Source organism: Canis lupus, chromosome 13, assembly GCF_003254725.2.
Source record: "Canis lupus dingo isolate Sandy chromosome 13, ASM325472v2, whole genome shotgun sequence".
Classification (NCBI taxonomy): Eukaryota; Metazoa; Chordata; class Mammalia; order Carnivora; family Canidae; genus Canis; species Canis lupus.
In genome coordinates, this window is record NC_064255.1 from 49,124,489 (window position 1) to 49,152,357 (window position 27,869).

Consider the following 27,869-nt stretch of genomic DNA (forward strand, 5'->3'; position numbering starts at 1 on the left):
AACATGACTGAGCCAGCCAAGCACCCCATAGGTTTAGTTTCTTTTGAAGATACACTGTGTCTCTGACAAAAAATAAGTCATGATCCTTGCCCTTTAAAGAACCTAAGTCTAGCTAAAAGAACCTAAGTCTAGCGGAAGGAAATATTGTAGTAATTGCAATAAAGGATGCGTGTTCTGTGATTGTGTGGGGCCTAGAGGAGTACCCCAGAGAGCATAGTCCTTCCTGAGGACAGTCAGGGGTAGGAAATCACCTCATGGAGGAATGGAGGAGGGGGTAGTGTTGACTCTTGAGAGGGATGAATTAGGCAAAGCGTGAGCAAGGGCAAAGGAGTAAGAAATGGCAAAGAAGCTTTGAGAAATTATAGACGTGGCTGTAGAGTGATTTGTAGAGAGACAATTTAGAAGATCATTGAATAATCTGGATGGAAGATGAAGCTCTAAAATTAGATACTTGTGTTGTGCCTCTTACTCTTCAGGATACCCTGAAAGAACTTGCACAATTGAATGACTCAGTAGAATGAATTTTTTTTTTTAAGATTTTTTTTTTTTTTTTAAGACTTTATTCATCAGAGAGAGAGAGAGAGAGAGAGGCAGAGACACAGGCAGAGGGAGAAACAGGCTCCATGCAGGGAGCCTGACTTGGGACTCGATTCCAGGTCTCCAGGTTCAGGCCCTGGGCTGAAGGTGGTGCTAAACCACTGAGCCACCTGGGCTGCCTGGTAGAATGAATTTTTGACAGATATTGTTGCTCTCATCTTTTTAGCTTGCTGTTTCTTGTAGTTTCCATAGAGGTGAGGTATATCATGTATGATTATGTATAGAGATATTTTTTTGGTCTTTGTCTTATAGCCATCAGAGTACTTAATTATTTTGAAGTGTTTTCTTGATTTCTTATGCTCCTTTTGGCACCCCTCCTTTTGTTGTTAGTGTACTTAATAAAGATTTTACTTAAGTTCAGTAAACTCACCAGGTTTAAGATTTGAAAGATAAAAACCTATAAAGTTAAAGCTTCCTCCCATCCATGTGTGCTCTCCTCTCTCTAAGGTCACAACCAATGTTGTCTCACATATGGTCCCAGAGATACTCTTTGCTATCTGCTCTCTAGTTTTGCCAAACATGTAACTTAATGTAGTATTGTAGATTTTCATGCTTGTGCAGATTTCTTATCTTTTTACATAGACTTAATGTGTGGCCATGTAAATGGTATCTGTTTTCTGAAAACATAGCTAACCGTCTTTTTTTAAACCACTTTCCAAGAACTGTAGTTTGTGAAGTTTGATTAAACTTAACCAGTATTAATATCCCAGCAAGTTTATTAACTTCGGTGAGACAGTGCCAAATCTTAAATGCCTTTATGATAAAGTGCCCAGCTCATTCTTTTGTACATGTTTAATGCTGTATAAATATTTTATGATGATGGTAATGATTTTTCTTTTTTTCTTTCTTTCTTTTTTTTTTTTTTTTTTTTGCAGACAGGGAGATTTGAAAAAGAAGAAGAAAAAAAAGAAGGGTAAAGATTTTTTTCCTTTTTTTTATCTTTAGAGTTTACAAGATAAAAGCTTGAGTTTAGGCCAGTATAAAAATCTTCAGACCTAAAAATACTGCTCCTTTTCTGTCTTTGAATACTGACTTTTGTCTTGACTATAGCTAATACTTAGGGTGTTTTTTTTTTTTTTTTACTTTAAAGAGTCCAACTCTAGAGACTGATTGCCTGAATTCAAATTGTTGCTGTAATTACATTGCTCTTTTGCTGTGACTGTGAACAGATTACTTAATATACCTGCCTGAATTTTTCATTTTTAAAATGGAATGTGTTATTATATTCCTCATAGGATTAAATGAGATACTGCATGTAAAAAGATCTCAGAATGATGCCTAGCACACATTAAGCCTTTATACGTTAGGGTGCTTTCAGCTACAAACTAAACTCCATCAAACTGGTTATTTATGAAAATGGCAGTGTAGAGGAAAGGTTAACTGATCTAGAAGTTGTAGTCTTTGTTTTTCTGTTTACAAAACTGAATCCCATTAGAATCATTGTTTGTTAAAAGGGTCAGGGCTTTTTTTTTTTAAGATTTATTTTAGAGAGCACATGGTGGGTGGGATGTCGGATCGGAGGGAGAGGGCAGAGTACCAAGCAGACTCCATGCTGAGTGCGGAGCCCAACACAGGGTTCAGTCTCAAGACCCCACGCTGAAACCAAAAGTTGGATGCTCAGTCAACTGCACCATCCAGGTCCCCCTGGAGCTTGTCATTTATATCCAACAGTTCAAAAAAGGCCTTTCTGCAGTTGTCATGTCTTTCCCAATAATCTCATGGGCCAGCATAGGTCATTAGGTCAATGTCCAACGTGAACCATTAACCAAGGGAATGCCATGCATTGATTAGCTTAGGCTGTGTTCTTAATTCCTGGCAAGAGTGGGCAGGATTACTGTGTTTGACTTCAACTAGTCAGAAGTTATCCCCGGAGCCACCTACCTGTTCCTGAGTCTGGGAAGTCTGTGGTGTAAATCAGATTCATTCTTCCTGTCTCTTTCCTTCTTTCCTTCCTTTACTTTTTTTAAGTAGGCTGCATGCCCAACATGGGGCTCAGACTCACAAACCTGAGATTGAGTCACATGCTAAGTTGTTTTATGTTGTTTTATGTATTAGTAATACTGCAAGGGAACAGCTATTAACTATAGGTAGCAGTAATCTGCAGTATCACTCTTTTCTTTCTTTTTTTCCCCAGAAGAGTATTTTTTAAAACTTACAAGTGATACATGCTCATTCTAAAAACAAACAAAATCTATATCTATAAAATGGCATAAAGCATGTAAAATTCCTTACCCAAAAATTCATGCTCCCAGAGAATTACAATTTAACTTTTTTGTATATAGAAACTTTTTTTAAAAAAAAGATTTTATTTATTCACGAGAGACAGAGAGAGGCAGAGACACAGGCAGAGGGAGAAGCAGGCTTCATACAGGGAGCCCGATGTGGGATCCAATCCTGGGCCTCCAGTATCATCACACCCTGGGCCGAAGGCAATGCTAAACCGCTGAGCCACCCAGGCTGCCCTAGAAACATTTATTATACATGTACATGCTCAGTCAATAAAGGTTTTTACAAAATTGAATGAACAGTGTCTTCAGGGTAATTTGTTTTATTTTATTTTAAAAGATTTTGCTTATTTATTCATGAGAGACACAGAGAGAGAGGCAGAGACATAGGCAGAGGGAGAAGCAAGCCCCCTGCGGGGAGCCCAATGTGGGACTTGATCCCAGGACCCTGGGATAACGACCTGAGCCGAAGGCAGATGCTCAACCACTAAGCCACCCAGGCATTCCAGGATAATTTGTTTTAATCTTCTACTTTAGATCATATTGCACAGACATTTTTCCAAATTATTAAATATAGATGTACTTTTTAACCTATAGCTATAGCTTCCTATAGTGTGGGCATACTGTAAAGATTTATTTTAGAGGGGATCCCTGGGTGGCTCAGCGGTTTAGCGCCTGCCTTCAGCCCAGGGTGTGATCCTGGAGTTCCGGGATTGAGTCCCACATCAGGCTCCCTGCATGGAGCCTGCTTCTCCCTCTACCTGTGCCTCTGCCTCTCTCTCTCTGTGTCTGTCATGAATAAATAAATAAAATCTTAAAAAAAAAAAAATTATTTTAGTGCATGAGTAGGGGGAGGGGCAGAGAGAGACAGAGAAGCAGACTCCCCACTCTGCATGGAACCTGATTCAGGGCTCAATCCCATGACCTTTAAATCATGACCTGAGCCAACATCAAGAGTTGGACACTCAACCGCCTGAGCCACCTTATATGTAACTTTGTGTCTTATAGATATCTGCAGGATAAATTTCTGAAGGTATAAATTTTGAATGAACTGTCAAATTGCTCTCTACAAAGGCTGTACGTTACACCTCTGCCATAGTGTTTGAGTGTTTCTCACTATCCCATCAATACTATTACTGCTTTTAATATTTGTTAGCTTGATAGAATTTTATTACCTTTTTCATTTCTAATTAGTGAGGTGGAACATTTTTTCACATGATTAAGGACTTCTGTTTCTCCTGGCTTACCCTAATTACAGCAATGCCCATTTTCCTTTGCATTATTTATCTATTGATTTTCAAGATCTCCTTCTATATTAAGAATAGCAGTCCACCCGATTACATAGTGTGCAAATATTTTTTGTTATTTCTCTTAAAAATGTATCTCTTATCAAATGATATTAAACATTTTTTATATAGGGACACCTGACTGACTCAGAAGAGCATATGACTCTTGATCTTAGGGTTGTGAGTTTGGGCCTCACTTTAAGTGCAGAGATTACTTAAAAATAAATGAAACTTTAAAAAGGTTTTTTTTTTTTTTTTTAAGATTTTATTTATTTGAGAAAAAGTGCCTGAGTGATGAGTGGGTGGGTGGGTGTGGAGGAGCAGCAGATTCCCCACTGAGCAGGTAGCCTGATGCAGGACTCAGTCCCAAGACCTTGGGATCATGACCTGGGCAGACACTTAACTGACTGAACTACCCAGCCACCACACCCCGCCCTCCCCCCAGTTTTTTTTTTAATAGATACATCTGTAAAGTCTTCCTTTATGGCTTCTGAATTTTGTATCATGCTTATTAATAAGGCCTTTTCCTGGCTATATTATACAAATAAAACATTCTCAGATGAACTTATTTCAGTTTTAATGTTACTTATTCGCAGTCCTGGACACATTTTTTAAGCAAACTATCTTGAAAACGTTATCTCATTTCTTTATTGCTTGTTACACAGGAAAACTACCTAAAAATTATGACCCAAAGGTGACCCCAGATCCAGAAAGATGGCTACCAATGCGAGAACGTTCTTACTACCGGGGAAGAAAGAAGGGAAAAAAGAAGGATCAGATTGGAAAAGGGACCCAGGGAGCAACTGCAGGAGCTTCATCTGAACTGTAAGTCATTGCTCCTCAAATGCAGTCCCTCGGGAGCATAGGTCAATTCTTTCTCAGATGGACTCAGGATCATTAGTAAGAATTTTTAAAATGTATTTTAGCTGTAAGGAATATAGTCAGATATCTTTTTTTTTTTATAGTCAGATATCTTTAACAAATGTTTTGCAATGCTTATGTAAAAGAAAATGTGTTTCTGGTTTGATTATATTGTTAATACTAGGTATTAGAATATAATTAGTCTTCAAAAGGAAGCTAAATACACGGAGTCATTCAACAGAATAAACAGATAAACATACTATAAGATGACGAGAAAGAAGTATTAAAGATGTTACTGAAGTCATTTTTACATTATAGGATTCTAAATCATTTAAATTTTTTTCCTATGCTTTCTAAAAATTGGCATGAACCATATATTACTATTTCCTTAATTATAAAGCAGTTAAAATTGTATTCAAAAGAAAAAATTGATAGCAAGTCGAAGAGCCCACTTTAAAAGAAATAGAGTATGTGTGGGAGATTGTTAGGAGTAGGAAGTGAAAGCCACATATATACGTTTTTATAGCCTTTTCCTTTGTTGAATATATGAATGACCAACACTTTCCTGATCTGATGGTTTCAGGGATGCCAGTAAAACTGTGAGCAGCCCACCGACCTCCCCAAGACCTGGCAGTGCAGCAACAGCATCTGCATCTACAAGTAATATCATACCCCCAAGACACCAGAAACCTGCAGGGGCTCCAGCAACAAAAAAGAAACAGCAACAGAAAAAGAAGAAAGGTGGAAAAGGTGGCTGGTGATTAAAGCATTCTTGTTTTCAGGCTATTTTTAGTCTCGCTGACACTAGGAACACAATAAAGGTAACACAGTAAGAAGCACAGAGCTACTCCCCTCTCCCATCCCCCCGTTTTCATGAAATTATTTTCTTGCACATCCCCCAGGAAAACATCTTCCTCAAACTCTGTCTAGTCAGACTTGGCCTACTTTACCATCCAGCTTTGCACAAATGATAAGGACTCAAAATTGGGCATTTTTCCACCTTGATCTCTGTTGCATTCTTTCTCTTTGTGTGCTGTGATCTGGTGTTTTTTTTTCAGTTTCACAAACAATGCATGTTATCCAGAGTTTCCTAGGATCTAAACAGAAACTACTTCGGTTTCAACTAGAGTCTGAAGATACTTGTTCATATCAAATCCCACTTTAAATTATGTCTTAGGAGGCCTTAGGAGACTGAAAGTGGAATCTTCTGAGCATTCCAAATAGCTGCTTAGAGATATCATGTGATAAAAAGGGACCTTATTACACGCTGGTGTTCTTCACTTCATTACATGAATGACCACAGGAAAACTAAAGTAAATGTCATCAGTTTTAACCATACATCCTGTCATGTGATCCTGGAGTATGGGATACCGAATACACATACTATATAAATAGTAATGAAATGTGTGTGTGTCATATATACACACATATACACATATATATGAATTAGGACTCCTCTGCACCCCGTTTTGTTTTCAGATTATGATAACATTATGCTGATTTAGCATTAAAGAACTCAAGGAAAATGTAGCAGTGTTGCAAGAAGTTGACTCTGAGACCCAGTGTTCTGAGGTCAGATGGGTTTGGAGTGTCTCAATCAGAAAGATTTCATGGCCCTGTCAAGAGCATGAACATTGACTTCTGAGGTAGAGGGGAAACCCTCCAGAGTTCAATAGTGGGCATTATTAGAACTTAACAGAACTGTTTGGCCCCATTAACAGATACTAAAATGACTCGCCTTCATCATTTGGGGTACAACTATTCATTACCCTTCTCAAAGTAATGAAGTATTGTACATTCAGTCTGGTGTCAGTGTTGCTCTGGTCTTCTTGCTTGCAAGCCACTTTCCCATTGAACAGCTCTGAGACAGACATGCTGGGATGCCCACCCTTGTTAGTATTCATTTTGTACTGCCCAAGATAGCATTGAATTTAGACTTTAAGTATTTCCTTGTGATCATATTACTTCATCCTTGTTAATAAAGTGCTGCTGTGTTGGACTCTGAACATATCTATCGAAACTTCTTCAAAGATATATTTTAAAAAGCTTTCTTCCTTTACAAGAGTAGGAAATGTGGTGCTGCCTTTCTGTTGAGCATAATCAGAATCTGCAGTAACATATAAATGAGACCCTCAGATATGAATGGTTTATTATGGCATAATACTTTTTGAGAATTATCTTTTGGTAAGAGTGATATACTTAATCCTTCTGAATATATACCCCATTACAGGAATAATTGTTCATAAATTTGTTATTCAAGATTCCATTAAATTTCTGTGGTGAAGGATAATCATTTTTGGGTTAACTGAGCTATAGAATTTTGGTGAAAGTTACCCATCATTGAAAACTTTGACCCAAGGCACCAAGAGTGAAATACATTTCTCTATTTGGTCATTGTAATTGCTAGCCATTGTTATTACCAGTCATTACTAAGCAACTGAGACCTCAGTTTAAGTCATAATTGTCAAATGAAGTATAAACATCTACATTAATTTTCTAGTAACTATTTCTTTTGGACAGATCTTTAATCAATGACATATATACTGTGTGTGTGTGTGTGTGTGTGTGTGTGTGTGTGTGTGTGTGGTACATTTATAAAAGCCAATATGGATACATCTATTCACTGTGGTACATTTTAAAATAAAATATTCTAGCAGTGAGTATGGATTAAGGTGTTTTGGGTGTTGGCATCTTACTGGGGACTTACTTGGTATACCTAAGAATTTTTTAGGCGGAATATCTAAAATTGCTTCTTGCCCCTCCTGCAGAGCTACAAAACTAATCTGATGGGACTAAGAGAAATTAGTTGTAATTTCACTGACAATTCGTGATGTTTATATGTGTCTATAAACAAATTGAGGAGTAAACAATTTTTAAGTTAGTATAAGCACAGCATTTTCAAGGCTGCTTGTAAACTTAGATCACTCGAAAGTCTATTTGAACAGTGGATCTGATGAGGAAAGTCTGTTTATTGCATTAAGATAATTTCCTTAGATTGTGAAATATATTCTTGAGTGCAGTTTAACAAAATAATAAAAAGAATTATCCATAACAATAAAAATAAACATCCATACACTTAACCAGTTTAAGAAGTGTCACACCACCTTTGAAAAGCTCCGTGGGTACCTGACATGAGAACATTGGGTGGTGACCATTTTGTTTAGCTGTAGTTTTAATACCCAGCATTACTAGGATCCGTGTTACGGGTCGACTGCTGATTTAATCTCCAGGTAATCTTTGTTTAAGCTACATGTAGCGGGAATTTAAGATAAGGCAACCGTTCCAGTTTTCTCTTTCCTTAAGGCTCCTGGATAACAGCCTCTAGGCTCTCCTAATGCGTTAACACTAGACGGAGGGCGGGAGGATAGCCAACGCTACTGGCCGGGAGAGGCGGGGGTCCGTGTTGCGGGATCCCAGAGGACGGGGGACGCCCTGGACCTTGGCTCAAGGGTTCTTCCCGTGGGAGGCAGGTGGGCCGGCGGCTTTGGGATGATGTGGGAGAGGTGAGCCGCCAGGACCTGGGCCGGCCTCGGAGGCCTGAGACACCGCGACCGACCCCAGGGGATCGTGCCGTAGTGCGACCTCCCGAGGAAGTGTCGCCTTGGGCGCTTTTCCCGGCCCGGGAGGTGAGCCCCGCGGGGCTCTCCCGCCTCCCCGGCGGCTGCCCCCCGCCATTCCCGGGGTCGGCGCTTCCTCTAGCCCCGCCCCCGCCCCCGCCCCGGATTCGGCGAGCCTGCGGCGCCGCAGCCCCCGCTAGCGGGCGGGAGATGCCCGGCGGCAGCCCTGGGAGGGGCCTCGCCGCCTAGTGACCGCGGGCCTGTCTGCGCCGCGGGGCCCTACGTCTCCGCCCGCGTCCGCCGCGGGGTCACACCTGCCGGGACCCAGGGCCCGTCCCCCGCGCGCGGGCGCGCCCTCGGAGGGAAGGGAGTTAGGGCGGTAAGGATGGAGAAGGGGAAGAAGAAGGGGAAGGAGCCGGAGAAAGAGAAAATTCGGGAAAAAGGAAAGGAGGAGAAAAAGAAGGAGGTGGAGAAGGAGAAAGTGAAGGGAAAAGAAAAGGAAAGGGGGAGAGACAAAGGGAAGGGGGAGAAAAGTAACGGTAAAGAGGAGGAAAAGAGGAAAGAGCGGGAGACGGTGAAAGAGAAGGAGCATCCTAAGGGGACAACAGAGGAGACCGAGAAGGACAACGGCGCCTTGGCGAGGCCCCCGCTGGAGCCGCCGGTAAGGGACCGGCGCCGGCCGCGCGGGAGGGAAGCGGTGTCCCCGGAGGATGGCAGCGGCGGTGCCCGGCCAGCTCGGCCAGCTCGGCGGGACCCGCGCCAGCGCCTTCCCCGGCCCCCCGCCCTGCCCTCACCCCGCGCCCCCCGCCCGCCCCGAGGCGCCCCCCGCAGCCCGAGGCGCACGCCTGCTCGGTCTGAGCCCCTTCCCGACACTGCGTCCCGGGGCACGACCGGCAGGGTTCCGGGGTTCGTGCGCTGTGTTTTGGGGCCGGACCTCCTCCGGGGTCACTGCTTCCATTGTTTATCGGACCAGCAGCGCCCAGAGGAGTGGTCGCCAGGTTATAGCGGAGACGCCTCGGAAACCAGGCCCCGCGATCACAAAAAGATACCTATTGTACTACTTACACGAGGTGCCCAGAGCGGTCAGAATCGCGTGGAGTAGAACTGGTGGTTGCTGGAGGCTGAGGGTGGGGTGGGGGTGGGGAGAATGGGGGAATTAGTGACTACAGAGTTTCTTACAAGATGAAAAGTCGTGGAGATGGATGGGGGTGGTGGTTGCACAGCGTTGTGAATGTATCTAATACCACTGAATTGTATGCTTAATAATGAGTAAGATAGTAAATTTTATACTATGTGTATTTTACCAGAGTTAAAAAATTGAGGGGGTGAAGGATAAAAAGGGAAAAAACGGACATTGTTTGGATCAACTTAATAGGCTTCTTGCTCCTGGTGTTCCTGAGCTCACAGCTGCTTTCAGGTTCTAAACAATTTGAATTATTAACTCCTATTTGATCTCTGATAAAACACAGATTATTATAGATCCAGGTATCATTAAAAGAATGACTTTTGACAGGGAACATTGGTGTTCAAAATCACAAATTGTGTCAGGACTTTTGGCTTAACCATAATCCTAGTTTTTCTTAAGAGATGAGAAAATGTATTTTAGCCTGCGTGTTGCTAAAAAAATTAAGTAAAATGACAAACATCAGTGACTGTGGAATTTCTATATAGGCTAGAGTAGGGACAGCCATGTGGTTGGAAAGAGTAAGGAACGGTTTTTACTCATATTTCATAGGATCTTAGATACCATTATTTTATTACCACTGAGAAAAAAACAGGCTGCCAATCAAACTATGACATACTTGGGTAGCTCAGTCGGTTAAGCATCTGACTCTTAATTTTGGCTTGGGTCATGATCTCAGGATTCTGAGATCAAGTCCACCTGGGGCTCCCAGCTCAAGGGGAGTCTGCTTGAGATTCTCTCTCCCTCTCCCTCTGCCACTCCCTCCACCCTTGCTCTCACAAGTGCATTGTCTCTCTCTCTCTCTCTCTCTCTCTCTCTCTCAAAAATGACGCACCATGAATTGTAAAATCCTCATTTCAGAGATGTTAAAATAGGGGGAGGAGTGCATCTTGGAGTTGATGAAATATGTTGGGGTAGCCTTGAGTGGAGCCATTGGTGGAGACAGTAAGGAGGGGATAAGACGTGGACCTTACAGCCATTTTAAGTCATTCTATGAAGTATTCTCTGTCCATCAAGTTACTCTTCCTCACCATCACACTCCCAGAAGGACACTATAACATCTAGATGCAGATGGGAGGACATGGGGATGGAGATAGGAAATAACTATAGAACTACCATTTGGTTTAAGAGGCATTAAGAACTCCCAAAACAAACATGTACTTTTTCTAATTCTGTTATTCATGAAACAGTTTTCATAAATCACATTCTCTATATAAGACCCTATTAGACCAGACCTTCAAACGTCTTACTTTCACATAGATCTTCTTTTCTTTTCTTTTTTTTTTTTTTTTTAAGATTTTATTTGTTTATTCATAGAGACACAGCTAGAGAAAGAGAGGCAGAGACCCAGGCAGAGGGAGAAGCAGGCACCATGCAGGGAGCCTGATGTGGGACTCCATCCCAGGTCTCCAGGATCACGCCCTGGGCTGCAGGTGGTGCTAAACCACTGCACCACCAGGGCTGCGCTAGATCTTATTTTCAAAAAAAGAAAATGTGGGACAGTGAAAAAAAATTCATTTTTTGCCAGAAACCCAGTCTAAGTCTCATGTCAGCATTTAGTGTTCAAGTATAAATGTAAATGATTATTGTTATTTCTAAACCAATGTCGAAGACAATTGTGTTTTGTGCATGAGAAACATCTTCAATAGGCAGTTTGGGAAGTAGAATTCTTTTTTAAAAGATTTTATTTATTCATTCATGAGATACACAGAGAGAGAGGCAGAGACATAAGCAGAGGGAGAAGCAGGTTTCCCATGGGGAGCCCGATGTGGGACTTGATACAGGGACTCTGGGATCACAATCCAAGCCAAAGGCAGACGCTCAACAACTAAGCCACCCAGGTTCCCGGGCAGTAGAATTTAATTCCTGTGGCAAACCTGACTAATGTATTGTTGGTCATTTGTTACTGTTCATATTAAATTTTGCACACTAAAAGCCACCTTTCTGAGTACTCTGAACTTTTCATACCAGCCCAGCTTTCTTGTCTCTCAATCACCTGTCATAAAAATTTCTAGTTCTAGTATGTTGATGGAATGCTTCTTTTTAAAGCTTATGTCAAGTTCAACAGATTTAACATCAGGTTCTAAAATAAGTGTTCATTTGTGATTGGAACCGATTTAACAATTTCTGTAACCTTAGCCCTTTTCATTTAATCATGATATTTATATTAAAAAATATACAAGGGGAATCTTGCCCTAAAATCTTTTAATCTAGTTAGTGATCTAATTGGCAAAAGAAAACAGATCAATAATATGAGACCTTAGATGCTTACATGCTGAATGGCATAGTTAGTACTTGAACCTTAGAAGTCCCAAGATCCCAAACAAAAAACTAAATTCTGGTGCAATCCCCAGTGGATATAAACTCAAGAAGCAAAGTGAAGTCTGAAAATTGATCCTGTAATCTATGGTACCTCCTATGACATATATATATAGACTATATATAAAGCCTATATTTGACTGATTATCACCTCTCTAGTTGGAGGATGGAGGGGTGCGGTATGATTAATACCACATAACTAATGGTTGATTATAAAATACAAACTGGATCTATTAAGTTTTTTTTAAGTGAGCTCTATGCCCAATGTGGGGCTTGAACTCATGACCCCAAAAGCAAGAGTCCCATGCTCTACTAACTGAGCTAGCCAGGTGCCCCTAGACATGTTAAATATCTCATGAAGTTTTGCTCTGGTTTTGTGAAGTTTTGCTCTGGTTTACAATTCCACAATTATTATTGTGTCCTAACACAGGCAAGCCCACTGCCAGGAGCCAGAAGCCAGGAAAACAAGGCCCTGGTTGCATAGGTTTATTGATTTGCCTTTTGTTTTCACAGGAGAAGAATAAGCAGATCCTTGTGTTGGGCCTGGATGGAGCAGGAAAGACCAGTGTTCTCCACTCTCTAGCTTTAAACAGAGTCCAGCACAGTGTGGCACCCACCCAAGGTTTCAACGCAGTATGCATTAACACTGAAGATAGCCAAATGGAGTTCCTGGAGAGTAAGCCCTCCTTCTCATTAGTAACAGGAGAGGGGCTCATCTTGTTATACCATAATGCAGAAATACTATTAGCAACATTGCACCCTTATGACAAAGTGACACTGAGTCAGGTTTCCCTACACTTTTGAATGCATATATAGTTTAATAGAGCAGTGTGGAGGAAATAACCCTCTATTCTTATTTCCTCCTTTTTACAGTGCTGGCATAAAAGGGAGCTAGCTGCAAGAAAGGCTGTAAGCACTCCCACCTATAATAGCCTCTCTCTTCCCTTACTACCTCCAATAAACATTCAATCTAAGTAAATACAGCATATTTCTATAAATAAGCCCCAAACCTCTTTTTGTAACCAGAGGGCAGCCCAGACGTCTCTACACTAAAGTAATTCTGGAGTTGTCATCTTTCTAAATACTGCTCTTCCCCAAAGTTGCATTAGATTCTGTTCTCTTTACACTCTCTCCTTGGATGATTTTATCGATCCTTATTGGCCTTAAATACCATCAATATGCTAATGACTTCCAAATTTATCTGTCCAGCCAAATATCAGCTGACATCTTCATCTGGGTATCTAATTGGCCTCTCAAACCTAAAATACTCAAAATGTTTCATTTATCTCCATATCTGTTCCTTTCCCTATAATCTACTGGTCAGTAAAGGGCTCCTCATGTTACTCAAGCCAGAAAACTATGAGTCACCCTTGATTTCTTCTTTTGCACCCCCACCTCCACTACACAAACAAAACACTATGAATTTTTCTACCTCTAAAACAAATCTTAGATTCATTAATTATATTCTTATATACTGTACCTATTTGAGTTAAAACCTATACCATCTCTCACTTAGATTACTGCAATCACCTTTTTATTTTTGCTTTCATCCAATTAAAAAAAGAAAATATGGGCAGATAATTTGGTAAATGTGTAGGCAAATCTTTCAGCTAACAACATTATTAGGAATAGAGGTTTTAATTTGTTCAGAAGATGTAGAATAAATAATAATTTTAACCAAATAGCTAAGAAAATAGTCTCAAAATATAAAAAGTGAAAAGAAAAGAAGGAAGGAATGAAGGAATGAAAAGAAAGGAAGAATCCAGCTTGGGGAAACAAATGGACATATCTACCATTGGAGTGAGAGATTTCAACATATTGTCAATTATTAATAGAATCAAAGAGGAAAAAAATCAGCAAAGATACACAGAATCTGAACAAAAGCAACAAGTTTCACCCAGTGGACAATATAAGATTACCCTCTTAGACAATTTTAGTTACATCCCAAAGCTAAAATACATGTGTTCTCAAATACTCATGGAACACTTACCAAAAATGACCACCTAGTGGACCATACACCAAGTCTTCAATTTTTTAGAGAAGGGGCATCATACAAACCATGTTGTTTGACTACATTGTAGTTAAGTTAGAAGTTAATAACAAAAAGGTAAAAACCCCTATATGAGTGAAATGTCATGTGTCACAAAAAAAATGAGGAACAACTCAAATGTTCATTCATCCTTAAACTAAATATATTAAAACTATATGACTTAGATTATACAACATTCTTTTAAAAAGTTAATAACACAAAATACTTTTTAGGGAATTAGCCTAGTTCTGTAAAAAGGAAACAAAGGACAGGCAAATCAAGACCCTTTCCTGGTAGTATTTTAAATGTTTTGTTTAAATTCCTAAAATAGTGGTCTTGAAAATTTTCTGTAAAGGGTTAGGTAGCACTAATTTAGGCTTTGGGGACCACATGGTCTCTATGCAACTACTAAACTCTGTTGTAATATGGAAGTGGCCATAGACAATATGCGAACAAGTCCATATGTCTGTGTTCTGATAAAACTTTATGTTGTAGACACTGAAATCCAAATGCAATATGATGTTCACATGCCATGGAATTTACTCTTTCTTTTTTCCCTGAAAAATCCATTCTTTGTCCATGGGCTACAAAAACAGGCAGCGGGCCAGATTTAGACTGTGGGCCATGGGTTACCAACCTCTGGTCTAGGAGAAAAATAAAAACTCAGTTCATTGTGTATATGTTATTATCATTGCCAGTAAGTTTCTTCTGGGAAGAATCAGCAAAATGAAATAACCTAAAGGCATTTTTTTCTGAGGCAAGTATTCCTTAATGCCTACAGGATCATATTAACTCTTAGTGCAATGTTAACAGGATAAATTAGTTCTGGGATTTTGACAAAGGAAAACGACTGTGCAAGTGAGGCTGGCCAGTGAATTCAGTCCATTTCAAATTTATTTTAGAGAAAGATGTGTTTTAACCCACCACCTTGAATTATTTTAGTAACCTACTCCCATTTTCTGAGCTTAATGGATAGACAGCGGCCCACATGGCCAATGTGTGTTACAGACCAGAAGGTGAGTGTCTAGTGTCTTTATGCTGATCCTTTGTGTTCCAGAATGATTACACCACTTACGGAGGGTAGATATTTCTGCCAGCCAATTTCCCCAGTAGCATGTCTCCAGTCATTCTCAGAATTGGATACACTCTAACACAGTGGTATTTTACCAGAACACCTGTCCGGTGTTTGGAAGTTATCTAAAAGTGCCTTTCCTGCCTCCTTAGTGGATGCTTCTACAATGTTTTTGGTGTCTTCTTTCTCTACTCTTCTCTGTAGTTGGTGGCAGTGAACCTTTCCGTTCTTATTGGGAAATGTACCTGTCCAGAGGATTGCTGCTGATCTTTGTGGTGGATTCAGCAGATCACAACAGATTGCCTGAAGCTAAGAAACACCTTCATCAATTAATTGGAACAAACCCAATCCTTCCTCTGGTTGTGTTTGCAAACAAACAGGTAAAAATCTGTGCAAATATAAGTTGTACTCAATAGTTTTATAATTAATAAAGAAATGTCTACCTCTAATACCTAGATATTTAACAATATGCAATACATTCAGTTTAGTTTATACTTGTTAGATCTACTGAATTATAAACTCCCTGAGAATAAAGACCATTATTCATCTTTGTGTCCCTTATAATACCTGGTATACTGAACCAGCATAGTAGAAATTCAACAAATACATGTTGAATTTAATTCAATAAACATTTACTGATGGTTGAATTGATTTCAATAAAATATTTGAGTGTCTACCATATGTAAAGAAATAGTTTGTTTTAGATCAGTTAACCTGACCTGAATTTATTTCACACACATAAACAATATTAAACAACCATGGAGAAATTGGAACCTGTAGTGTCATTGGGAATGTATAATGGTGCAGCCACTTTAGAAGACAGTATGGCAGTTCCTTAAAAAACTAAAATTAGAACTCCCATATGATCCAGCAATTCCACGTCTAGGTATATACTCAACAGATTTGAAAGCAGGAACTCATATTGATACTCCTACATCCATGTTCACAGTAGAATTATTCATGATAGCCACAAGGTAGAAGCAACCCAAGTGTCCCTCCATGGATGAATGGATAAACAAAACATGATATATACATACCATGGGATATCATTCAGCCTTAAAAAAGGACATTCTGACACATGCTTATAATATGGATAACCTTGAGGACATTATGCTAAGTGAAATAAGCCAGTAATGAAATAACAAGTATTGTATGATTCTACATTTATGAGGTACTGGAGTAGTCAAATTCATAGAGACAGTGAATTAGAGGTTACCAGGGAATGGAAGGAGAGGAGAAGGAGGAGTCATTGTTTAATGGGTACAAAGTTTATATTGGTGATGGTTGCCTTGGGGGAAGGAGGGCAGCCCAGGTGGCTCAGCGGTTTAGGGCCACCTTCAGCCCAGGGCATGATCCTGGAGACCCAGGATCAAGTCCCACGTCATGCTCCCTGCATAGAGCCTGCTTCTCCCTCTGCCTGTGTCTCTGCCGCTCTCTCTCTCTCTGTGTCTCTTGTGAATAAATAAATAAAATCCTTAAAAAAAAAAAATTGGGGGAAGGAGAAATGGGAGTTATTTTGTTGGTATAAAGTTTCAGTTTTGCAAGATGAAGACTTCTGGAGGTAGATGGTTGCACAATACTGTGAATATACTGAACCATACACTCATGTATAATGTGAATATACTGAACCGTAAACTCATCATGGTTAAGGTGGTAAATTTTGTTTGTGTATTTTGCCACAATAAAAAATTAAAAAAACAAAACGTTTATAACATTGTGATATTAAAGCCCCTCTTTCAGTTGCTAAGATTGCCAATCATTAGGGAACTTTATTCTTCCACTACTTCTAAGGGAGAATGTTTATGGCTGTAAATTAAGTAATTACAAATGATGACTTAAAAGAGGGCGTATATTACAGTCCAGAATAGAAGCTAGTCCAGCAGATTATATTTATTTTTTTTAACTTGTATTTATTTATGATAGTCACAGAGAGAGAGAGAGAGAGGCAGAGGGAGAAGCAGGCTCCATGCACCGGGAGCCCGACGTGGGATTCGATCCCGGGTCTCCAGGATCATGCCGGGCCAAAGGCAGGCACTAAACCGCTGCGCCACTCAGGGATCCCTTTTTTTTTTTTTTTAAACTTTTATTTATTTATGATAGTCACAGAGAGAGAGAGAGAGGCAGAGGGAGAAGCAGAGCAGATTATATTTAAAATAAGGGCTGGAGCTTTTGTTTTGTTTTTTGTTTTGTTTTAAACTGGAACATTTTAAATACAAAAAACTACAAAGACCATGGTACATGTAAGTGAGCTGTATAGTATTCCATTGCATGAATATACCACAATTTTAATGTTTTCTTGCTGGGTATTTTGGTTTTTTTTTTTTTTTAATATTTAGTATTTTTTTATTTATTTTTATTTTTTATTGGTGTTCCATTTACCAACATACAGAATAACCCCCAGTGCCCGTCACCCATTCACTCCCACCCCCTGCCCTCCTCCCCTTCTACCACCCCTACTTCATTTCCCAGAGTTAGCAGTCTTTACGTTCTGTCTCCCTTTCTGATATTTCCCACACATTTCTTCTCCCTTCCCTTATATTCCCTTTCAGTATTATTTATATTCCCCAAATGAATGAGAACATATAATGTTTGTCCTTCTCTGACTTACTTCACTCAGCATAATACCCTCCAGTTCCATCCACGTTGAAGCAAATGGTGGGTATTTGTCATTTCTAATAGCTGAGTAATATCCCATTGTATACATAAACCACATCTTCTCTATCCATTCATCTTTCGATGTACACCGGGGCTCCTTCCACAGTTTGGCTATTGTGGACATTGCTGCTATAAACATCGGCGTGCAGGTGTCCCGGCATTTCATTGCATCTGTATCTTTGGGGTAAATCCCCAACAGTGCAATTGCTGGGTCGTAGGGCAGGTCTATTTTTAACTCTTTGAGGAACCTCCACACAGTTTTCCAGAGTGGCTGCACCAGTTCACATTCCCACCAACAGTGTAAGAGGGTTCCCTTTTCTCCGCATCCCCTCCAACATTTGTGGTTTCCTGCCTTGTTAATTTTCCTCATTCTCACTGGTGTGAGGTGGTATCTCATTGTGGTTTTGATTTGTATTTCCCTGATGGCAAGTGATGCAGAGCATTTTCTCATATGCATGTTGGCCATGTCTATGTCTTCCTCTGTGAGATTTCTCTTCATGTCTTTTGCCCATTTCATGATTGGATTGTTTCTTTGGTGTTGAGTTTAATAAGTTCTTTATAGATCTTGGAAACTAGCCCTTTATCTGATATGTCATTTGCAAATATCTTCTCCCATTCTGTAGGTTGTCTTTTAGTTTTGTTGACTGTATCCTTTGCTGTGCAAAAGCTTCTTATTTTGATGAAGTCCCAATAGTTCATTTTTGCTTTTGTTTCTTTTGCCTTCGTGGATGTATCTTGCAAGAAGTTACTGTGGCCGAGTTCAAAAAGGGTGTTGCCTGTGTTCTTCTCTAGGATTTTGATGGAATCTTGTCTCACATTTAGATCTTTCATCCATTTTGAGTATCTTTGTGTATGGTGAAAGAGAGTGGTCTAGTTTCATTCTTCTGCATGTGGATGTCCAATTTTCCCAGCACCATTTATTGAAGAGACTGTCTTTCTTCCAATGGATAGTCTTTATTAGTTGACCATAAAGTTCAGGGTCCACTTCTGGGTTCTCTCTTCTGTTCCATTGATCTATGTGTCTGTTTTTGTGCCAGTACCAATGGATAGTCTTTATTAGTTGACCATAAAGTTCAGGGTCCACTTCTGGGTTCTCTCTTCTGTTCCATTGATCTATGTGTCTGTTTTTGTGCCAGTACCACACTGTCTTGATGACCACAGCTTTGTAGTACAACCTGAAATCTGGCATTGTGATGCCCCCAGATAATGGTTTTCTTTTTTAAAATTCCCCTGGCTATTCGGGGTCTTTTCTGATTCCACACAAATCTTAAAATAATTTGTTCTAACTCTCTGAAGAAAGTCCATGGTATTTTGATAGGGATTGCATTAAACGTGTATATTGCCCTGGGTAACATTGACATTTTCACAATATTAATTCTGCCAATCCATGAGCATGGAATATTTTTCCATCTCTTTGTGTCTTCCTCCATTTCTTTCAGAAGTGTTCTATAGTTTTGAGCGTATAGATCCTTTACATCTTTGGTTAGGTTTATTCCTAGGTATCTTATGCTTTTGCGTGCAATTGTAAATGGGATTGACTCCTTAATTTCTCTTTCTTCAGTCTCATTGTTAGTGTATAGAAATGCCACTGACTTCTGGGCATTGATTTTGTATCCTGCCACGCTGCCAAATTGCTGTATGAGTTCTAGCAATCTTGGGGTGGAGACTTTTGGGTTTTCTATGTAGAGTATCATGTCATCGGCGAAGAGGGAGAGTTTGACTTCTTTTTTGCCAATTTGAATGCCTTTAATGTCTTTTTGTTGTCTGATTGCTGAGGCTAGGACTTCCAGTACTATGTTGAATAGCAGTGGTGAGAGTGGACATCCCTGTCTTATTCCTGATCTTAGGGGAAAGGCTCCCAGTGCTTCCCCATTGAGAAGGATATTTGCTGTGGGCTTTTCATAGATGGCTTTTAAGATGTTGAGGAATGTTCCCTCTATCCCTACACTCTGAAGAGTTTTGATCAGAAATGGATGCTGTATTTTGTCAAATGCTTTCTCTGCATCTAATGAGAGGATCATATGGTTCTTGGTTTTTCTCTTGCTGATATGATGAATCACATTGATTGTTTTACGGGTGTTGAACCAGCCTTGTGTCCCAGGGATAAATCCTACTTGGTCATGGTGAATAATTTTCTTAATGTACTTTTGGATCCTATTGGCCAGTATCTTGTTGAGAATTTTTGCATCCATGTTCATCAGGGATATTGGTCTGTAATTCTCCTTTTTGGTGAGGTCTTTGTCTGGTTTTGGAATTAAGGTGATGCTGGCCTCATAGAACAAATTTGGAAGTACTCCATCTCTTTCTATCTTTCCAAACAGCTTTAGTAGAATAGGTATGGTCTCTTCTTTAAACGTTTGATAGAATTCCCCTGGGAAGCCATCTGGCCCTGGACTTTTGTGTCTTGGGAAGTTTTTGATGACTGCTTCAATTTCCTCCCTGTTTATTGGCCTGTTCAGGTTCTCTATTTCTTCCTGTTCCAGTTTTGGTAGTTTGTGGCTTTCCAGGAATGCGTCCATTTCTTCTAGATTGCCTAATTTATTGGCGTATAGCTGTTCATAATATGTTTTTAAAATCGTTTGTATTTCCTTGGTGTTGGTAGTGATCTCTCCTTTCTCATTCATGATTTTATTAATTTGAGTCTTCTCTCTCTTCTTTTTAATAAGGCTGGCTAATGGTTTATCGATCTTATTAATTCTTTCAAAGAACCAACTCCTGGTTCTGTTGATCTGTTCCACAGTTCTTCTGGTCTCGATTTCGCTGAGTTCTGCTCGAATCTTTATTAACTCTCTTCTTCTCCTGGGTGTAGGATCTATTTTCTGTTTTTTCTCTAGCTCCTTTATGTGTAAGGTTAGCTTTTGTATTTGAGTTCTTTCCAGTTTTTGAATGGATGCTTGTATTGCGATGTATTTCCCCCTTAGGACTGCTTTTGCTGCATCCCAAAGATTTTGAATAGTTGTATCTTCATTCTCATTAGTTTCCATGAATCTTTTTAATTCTTCCTTAATTTCCTGGTTGACCCTTTCATCTTTTAGCAGGATGGTCCTTAACCTCCACGTGTTTGAGGTCCTTCCAAACTTCTTGTTGTGATTTAGTTCTAATTTCAAGGCATTATGGTCTGAGAATATGCAGGGGACGATCCCAATCTTTTGGTATCGGTTCAGACCTGATTTGTGTCCCAGTATGTGGTCTATTCTGGAGAAAGTTCCATGTGCGCTTGAGAAGAATGTGTATTCAGTTGAGTTTGGATGTAAAGTTCTGTAGATATCTGTGAAATCCATCTGGTGTAGTGTATCATTTAAAGCTCTCGTTTCTTTGGAGATGTTGTGCTTAGAAGACCTATCGAGTATAGAAAGAGCTAGATTGAAGTCACCAAGTATAAATGTATTATTATCTAAGTATTTCTTCACTTTGGTTAATAATTGATTTATATATTTGGCAGTTCCCACATTCGGGGCATATATATTGAGGATTGTTAAGTCCTCTTATTGGATAGATCCTTTAAGTATGATATAGTGTCCCTCTTCATCTCTCACTACAGTCTTCGGGGTAAATTTTAGTTTATCTGATATAAGGATGGCTACCCCTGCTTTCTTTTGAGGACCATTCAAATGGTAAATGGTTCTCCAACCTTTTATTTTCAGGTTGTAGGCGTCCTTCTGTCTAAAATGAGTCTCTTGTAGACAGCAAATGGATGGGTCCTTCTTTTTTATCCAGTCTGAAACCCTGCGCCTTTTGATGGGGTCATTAAGCCCGTTCACGTTCAGAGTTACTATTGAGAGATTTGCTGGGTATTTTGGATTATTTCCAATCGTTTGTTGTCATAAACAGTGCTACAGTGAACCTTCATGTATGTGTCTCTTTGTAGATGTGTCTCAACATTTCTCTAGTGCATACATCTAAAAGAGGAATTGCTAGGTTTTCAGATTTGTACATATTCAGTTTTTTTTTTTAAAGATTTTATTTGTTTTTTTTTTTAAGATTTTATTTATTTATTTATTCATGAAAGACTGGGAGACAGAGAGCGCCAGAGACAAAGGCAGAGGGAGAAGCAGGCTCCATGCACCGGTAGCCTGATGTGGGATTCGATCCCGGGTCTCCAGGATCGCGCCCTGGGCCAAAGGCAGGCGCCAAACCGCTGCGCCACCCAGGGATCCCTACATATTCAGTTTTACTAGATCTTACTAAGTTGCTTTCCAAAGATATTGCACCAATTTATTTTTCCACCAACGAATATGACAGATTTTTGCAGCTCCACATCCTTCTCAATACTTGATATTGTCCAACTTTTTCATTTTCGCCAATCTAATAGAGCTAAAATTTTAGCCCATTATTCTAATTTGCATTTCCTTAATTATTAGTGAGCTGGAACCTTTTTTCAGGTGTGCATTGGTTATTAGTTTCAAATTCATTTCTTTCTTTGAAACTAATTTCCACATCTGTGAATTATCTTTTATTTATTTACTTATTTTTAGAATGAGAGAGGAAGCATGAGAGAGGAGGAAAGGGCAGGGGAGAGGGAGAGAGAATCTCAGGCAGGCTCCATGCCCAGTGCAGAGCCTGATGTCAGGCTCAATCCCACAACCACAAGATCATGCATGACCCGAGCAGAAATCAAGAGTCAGTTGCTCAACTGACTGAGCCACCCAGGTGCCCCTGTGAATTGTCTTTCAATATCTTTTCCCAAATTTCGTTTAGAGTGTTTATTTTTTCCTATTTGAGTTGTAGAGGTCTTTATCTTTTGAAAGAAATAATCCTTTGTTGTTTATATGCATTACGAATATCTTCTTCAGCAACTTGTTGGCTATTATTTTACTTTGCTTATGGTTCTCTTCTTTATATACAGCTTTCCATTTATTTTTTTAAACACCACATTTTTAAAATTTTATTTAATTCCAGTGTAGTTAACATTACTTTCATGTATATAATATAGTGATTCAGTAGTTCCATATATTACTCAGTGCTTGTCAAGGTAAGTATACTCTTAATCCTTTCACCCATTTCACCCATTCCTCCCCACTCACCTCCCATCTGGTAACTGTTTGTTCTTTATAATTAAGAGTTTGTTTTTTGGTATGTCTCTTTTTCTGTTTTTTTTTTTGTTTGTTTGTTTTCTTTTGTATCTTAAATTTTCCATGGAGTGAAATCATATGGTATTTGTCTTTCTCTGACTGTGTGTATGTGTGTGTGTGTGCACGTGCGCACACACCGACCACATCTTTAACCATTTTTGATGGATACTTGGGTTGCTTCCATAGTTGGACAACTGTAAATAATGCTTCAATAAACATAAAGGTGCATGTGTCCCTTTGAATTAGTGTTTTCTTATTCTTTTGGAAAATACCCAGTAGCATGATTACTAGTCATAGGGTAATTTTATTTTTTTTAAAAGTAAACCTTACACCCCGTGTGAAGTTTGAACTCACAACCTTGAGATCAAAGATTGCATGCTCTACTGACTGAGCCAGCCAGGCATTCCTAAAATGAATCTCTTGTAGGCAGCATATATATAGGTCTCAGGCTTTTTTGGTTTGGGGGTTTTTGTTTTTGTTTTTGTTTTTTTGAAAGGGAAGGGAGGAGGGGCAGGAGGAGAAAGAATCTTAAGCAGGCTCCATGCCTAGTCTGGACCCCTATGCAGGGCTGCTTCTCTCAACCCTGAGATCATGACCTGAGCCAAAATCAAGAGTTGGATGCTTAACTGAGCTACTCAGGCGTGCATGGGTCTTGTTTTTTAATCCATTCTGCCACTCTGTGTCTTTTGATCAGAGCATATAGTCCATTTATGTTCAAAGTAATGATAGGTATGTATTTTTTGCCATTTTGTTACTTGTTTTGTGGTTGTTTTTGTAGTTCTCTGATCTCTTATTCTCACATGGTTTGCTGGCTTTTTTTTTTTAGTGATATACTTCCTTTCCTTTCTCTGTATTCTTTGCAGTATCTAAGATTTTATTTTTTATTTTATTTATTTATTCATGATAGACATATATAGAGAGAGGCAGAGACACAGGTAGAGGGAGAAGCAGGCTCCATGCCGGGAGCCCGACACGGGACTCGATCCCGGGACCCCAGGATCGTGCCCTGGGCCAAAGGCAGGCACCAAACCGCTGAGCCACCCAGGGATCCCCTTTTTTGCAGTATCTATTACTGGTTTTTGATTTGTGGTTACAATTAGGTTTGTATATAGCATCTACACATAGCAGTCTGTATTAAATTGATGGTTACTTAAGTTTGAAACCATTCTTTCCTCCTCTCCCCCATGGATCCACGTTTAGGTATATGGTGTCATACTTTACATCCTTTTATTTTGTGAGTCCCTTGACTGATTTTTACAAATCTACTTATTTGTATTTCTTTTGTGCTTCCTGCTTATCTTACTCTTACTTACTTTCCTTTCCACTCAAAGAATCCCCTTTAACATTTCTTGTAGGGCTCTATTCTGAATGATAGGTTTGTTGGATAGAATACTCTTGGTTGTAGATATTTTTCTTTCAGCCCTTTGAATATATCCTGCCACTCTCTTCTGGCCTGCAAAGTTTCTGCTGATAGCCTTATGAGATTTCTTTTGTATGTAACTGTCTTCTTTTCTCTTGCTGCTTTTAAAATTCTGCATCACTAGAAAACAATCACTGTGTTTCTTGGTTGATTTTGTTGGGGGATCTCTGTGCCTCCTAGATCTGGCTATCTGTTTCCTGGCTTAAATTAGGGAAATCTTCAGCTGTTATTTCTTTAAATAAATTTTTTTGTCCTCTCTTCACTATGTGCTTCTTCTAATAAGATCCCTATAATGTGAATGTTATTACCTTTGATGAAGTCTCTGAGTTCCCTACATCTGATCTCATTTTGCACATTTTTCTCACCTGTATAGTTTTCCATTTTTAATAGTCTACTTTATCAGTGCCTTCTATTGTAATTTGTATCTCTTATCTTCCTCATATTAATTAAACAGAGCCATTTGGTGTCTCATTTATAGCTTTTAAAAGTCATCTTACTGTTTTTACTCTTGTTGGAGTGATGACCTCTATTCTATAAATGCACAATATGCAAATATGAGATAAACATACTATTTATACATGATGTGCTTTTTTTAAAAACCACATTGACTTTTACTTTTTTTTTTTAAGTAAATTCTACCCAATGCGGGGCTCAAACTCATGACCCTGTGATCAAGGGTTGCATCCTCTATGACTGAGCCAGCCAGACCCCTCTATCCCCAATGTGCTTTTATCACTACAAGGAACCTCTCTTTTTATCCAGCATTCTCCTCATTTTTTTCCTCTCCAATAAGTGAATTTATTACTTTCAGACATTGTCCACATATTACTGGATCCATTAACACTGTTTAAAGTCACTGTAGACTCTAAGAGTAAATGAATTCTGATCTTAGGCAATATATTGGGATGACCAACACCTTGAATTATCAACTGCAGCCAGATACCACCAGAAACATTTTTCTAGATATGTCTGAGGCAAGGGAAACAAGACAAAAATAAACTATTGGGACTACATAAAAATAAAAAGCTACTGCACAGCAAAGGAATCCATCAACAAAACCAAAAGGCAAGGGATGCCTTGGTGGCTCAGTCGGTTAAGCATCTGCCTTTGGCTCAGATCATGATCCTGGGGTCCTGGGATTGAGCTGCATGTTGGGTTCCCTGCTGAGCAGAGAACCTGCTTCTCTCTCTGCCCCTCCCCCCTGCTCATGATCTCTCTCACTATCTCTCTCTCTCAAATAAAATCTTTTTTAAAAAAAGGTAAATACTGATTGGGAAAAGATATCCGGCAATGATATATATTTGATAAGGACTTAATATCCAAAATATGTAAGGAACTTACACAACTCAACATTAAAAAAACAAGTAGTCCAATTAAAAATAGGCAGAAGACATGACCAGACATTTCTCCAAAGAAGGCTTACAGATGGCCAAGAGACACATGAAAAAGATGCTCAACACACCACTAATCATCAGGAAAATGCAAATCAAAACCAAAGTGAGATCTCTGTCACCTCACACTTGTCAAAATGGCTAGAATCAGAAAGACAAGAAATAAGTGTTGGTGAGGGTGTGAAAACAGGACACTTGTGCATTGTTGGTGGGAAAGTAAATTGGTACAGGCACTGTGGAAAACAGTATGGTGGGTCCTCACAAAATTAAAAACAGAAATAGTGTGTGATCCAGTTATTCCACTACTGAGTATTTACTCAAAACTAAAACACCAATTCAAAAGGCATATGCACCCCTGTGTTTATTGCAGCATTATTTACAATAGCCAAGATGTGGAAGCAACCCAAAAGCCCATTAACAGATAAATTGGGTAAAGAAGATGTAGTATATTTACATATATTGGAATATTATTCACCGTAAAAAAAGAATGAGATCTTACCATTTGTGACAACATGGGTGGACCTAGAGGGTATTATGCTAAGTGAAATGAGTCAGACAAAGACAAATACCATCTGATTCCATATATAAATGGAATGTAGATAACAAAAGAACAAACAAAAAGCAGAAATAGACCCATAAATATAGAGAACAAATTGATGGTTGCCAGAGAAGAGAGTGGTAAGGGAATGGGCAAAAAAGAGTGAGGGGGGAATAGGAGATATAGGCTTCCAGTTATGGAATGAATAGTCACAAGGATGAAAGGTATAGCACAGGGAATATAATCATTGGTATTGTAATAGCATTGTATGGTGACAGATGGTAACTACACTTGTGGTGAGCATAGAATGACATTGAGTTGTCAAATTATTATGTTGTATGTCTAAAACTAATGTAACATTGTGTGTCAACTATATTTCATTTAAAAAATCCTACTGAATATGATTTTGGATAAATAAAATAGAAATGGAAAAATGAAAACAGAAGCAGATTGACTACAGTGTTTAGAAAACTAATTAAGGTATTAGAGTGGGGATCCCTGGGTGGCGCAGCGGTTTGGCGCCTGCCTTTGGCCCAGGGCGTGATCCTGGAGACCCGGGATCGAATCCCACGTCGGGCTCCCGGTGCATGGAGCCTGCTTCTCCCTCTGCCTGTGTCTCTGCCTCTCTCTCTCTCTCCTCTGTGACTATCATGAATAAATAAATAAAAAAAAAATCTTAAAAAAAAAAAAAAAAAAAAAAGGTATTAGAGTGGATTAAATTCATTCCAAAAATTCTTTTTTGATGACAGCTCATAACTCCTGGTATAATTCTGCTGCCCTTTTTCTTTTTCTTTTGTAAGTTCTATACCCTATATGGGGCTCAAACTCACAACCCCAAGATCAAGAGTTGCATGCTCTACCAACTAAGCCAGCCAGGTGCCCCATTGCTGGTATAATTCTGATTAAAATTTTTATATTCAGACGACCACTGGAGTCATAATAATGGGGTCACAATATCCTCCACATTAAAATGGAGGTGGGATCATTGAGAGCAATAAATGAGAGTAAAAAATATATCTATCCAAAAGGATTGCAAAATAACCAGCTTTGTCCTATCCTTTTCTATTCTGGGTGAAGGATCTTGAAGCAGCCTATCGTATTACAGATATCCATGAAGCTTTGGCATTGTCTGAGGTCGGAAATGACAGGAAGATGTTCTTGTTTGGAACCCAAGTGACTGAGAATGGCTCAGAAATCCCTTCTGTCATGCAAGATGCCAAAGACTTGATTGCACACCTGGCTGCAGATATGCAGTGACCAAGCCCAGGCCCACTGTGCAGTTCTTGATCTAAATGTCACCAGGGAGTGTTGAATTACAGGTTTGAAGCCAAAGGTTTCTGCTGTCAAATAAAAAATAAGCCATTTCCTATTTTCTTAATGCGTGACATATATACAAAGATAATGTTAATTGATTAAGAGCCTATGTTCAGATTTTGAACTTTAAAAATATTGGTAAAATAATATATTTGGGGGATTTGAATTTTCATCAACAAAATTAAAGTGAACATTAAGCATTCAAAGCATTTGTAGTTTTTCAATGACATGAGATTTATATTAAAATATTTTAATAAACTACCTCTTTTCAAGTAAAAATCTAGGTGTTCTTCCTTAAGATTTATTTAACACTGTAAGGAAAGAAATATCAAGATAAAGCAATGAGAAAA

General features: G+C 39.2%; 2 protein-coding genes across 4 annotated transcripts in view; both read left to right on the forward strand.

The window, feature by feature from the left end:
• SRP72 (signal recognition particle 72) overlaps nucleotides 1-6,975 on the forward strand; it is a 29,559-nt gene extending 22,584 nt beyond the window's left edge. Inside the window, exons 17-19 of the mRNA XM_025435535.3 lie at nucleotides 1,473-1,510; nucleotides 4,774-4,933; nucleotides 5,553-6,975. Coding sequence (XP_025291320.1) covers nucleotides 1,473-1,510; nucleotides 4,774-4,933; nucleotides 5,553-5,730 — 376 coding nt within the window. The 3' untranslated portion in view covers nucleotides 5,731-6,975. The remainder of the gene's footprint in view (nucleotides 1-1,472; nucleotides 1,511-4,773; nucleotides 4,934-5,552) is intronic.
• Nucleotides 6,976-8,726: 1,751 nt separating this feature from the next.
• On the forward strand, nucleotides 8,727-27,574 carry ARL9 (ADP ribosylation factor like GTPase 9). Of its 3 annotated transcripts, none has more exons than XM_025435537.3 (4): nucleotides 8,727-9,187; nucleotides 12,542-12,704; nucleotides 15,334-15,509; nucleotides 27,283-27,574. In XM_025435537.3, exons 1-4 carry the CDS (start codon nucleotides 8,912-8,914, stop codon nucleotides 27,460-27,462), a joined length of 795 nt encoding a protein of 264 aa, XP_025291322.1. In that variant the 5' UTR covers nucleotides 8,727-8,911; the 3' UTR covers nucleotides 27,463-27,574. The 3 variants fall into 3 exon arrangements, with proteins under 3 accessions (XP_025291322.1, XP_048949219.1, XP_025291323.1); XM_049093262.1 differs by having other exon boundaries at nucleotides 8,773-8,905; XM_025435538.3 differs by lacking the exon at nucleotides 8,727-9,187 and adding an exon at nucleotides 9,443-9,596.
• The last annotated feature ends 295 nt before the right edge of the window (nucleotides 27,575-27,869 follow it).

What these genes read in the sequence shown, in the direction of transcription:
- ARL9 (XM_025435537.3), top strand. Translation starts at nt 8,912, where the DNA reads ATGGAGAAGGGGAAGAAGAAGGGGAAGGAGCCGGAGAAAGAGAAAATT. An exon ending in GGCCCCCGCTGGAGCCGCCG is followed by an intron (nt 9,188 to 12,541) that starts GTAAGGGACCGG and finishes TTGTTTTCACAG; the next exon opens with GAGAAGAATAAGCAGATCCT. An exon ending in TTGTGTTTGCAAACAAACAG is followed by an intron (nt 15,510 to 27,282) that starts GTAAAAATCTGT and finishes TTCTGGGTGAAG; the next exon opens with GATCTTGAAGCAGCCTATCG.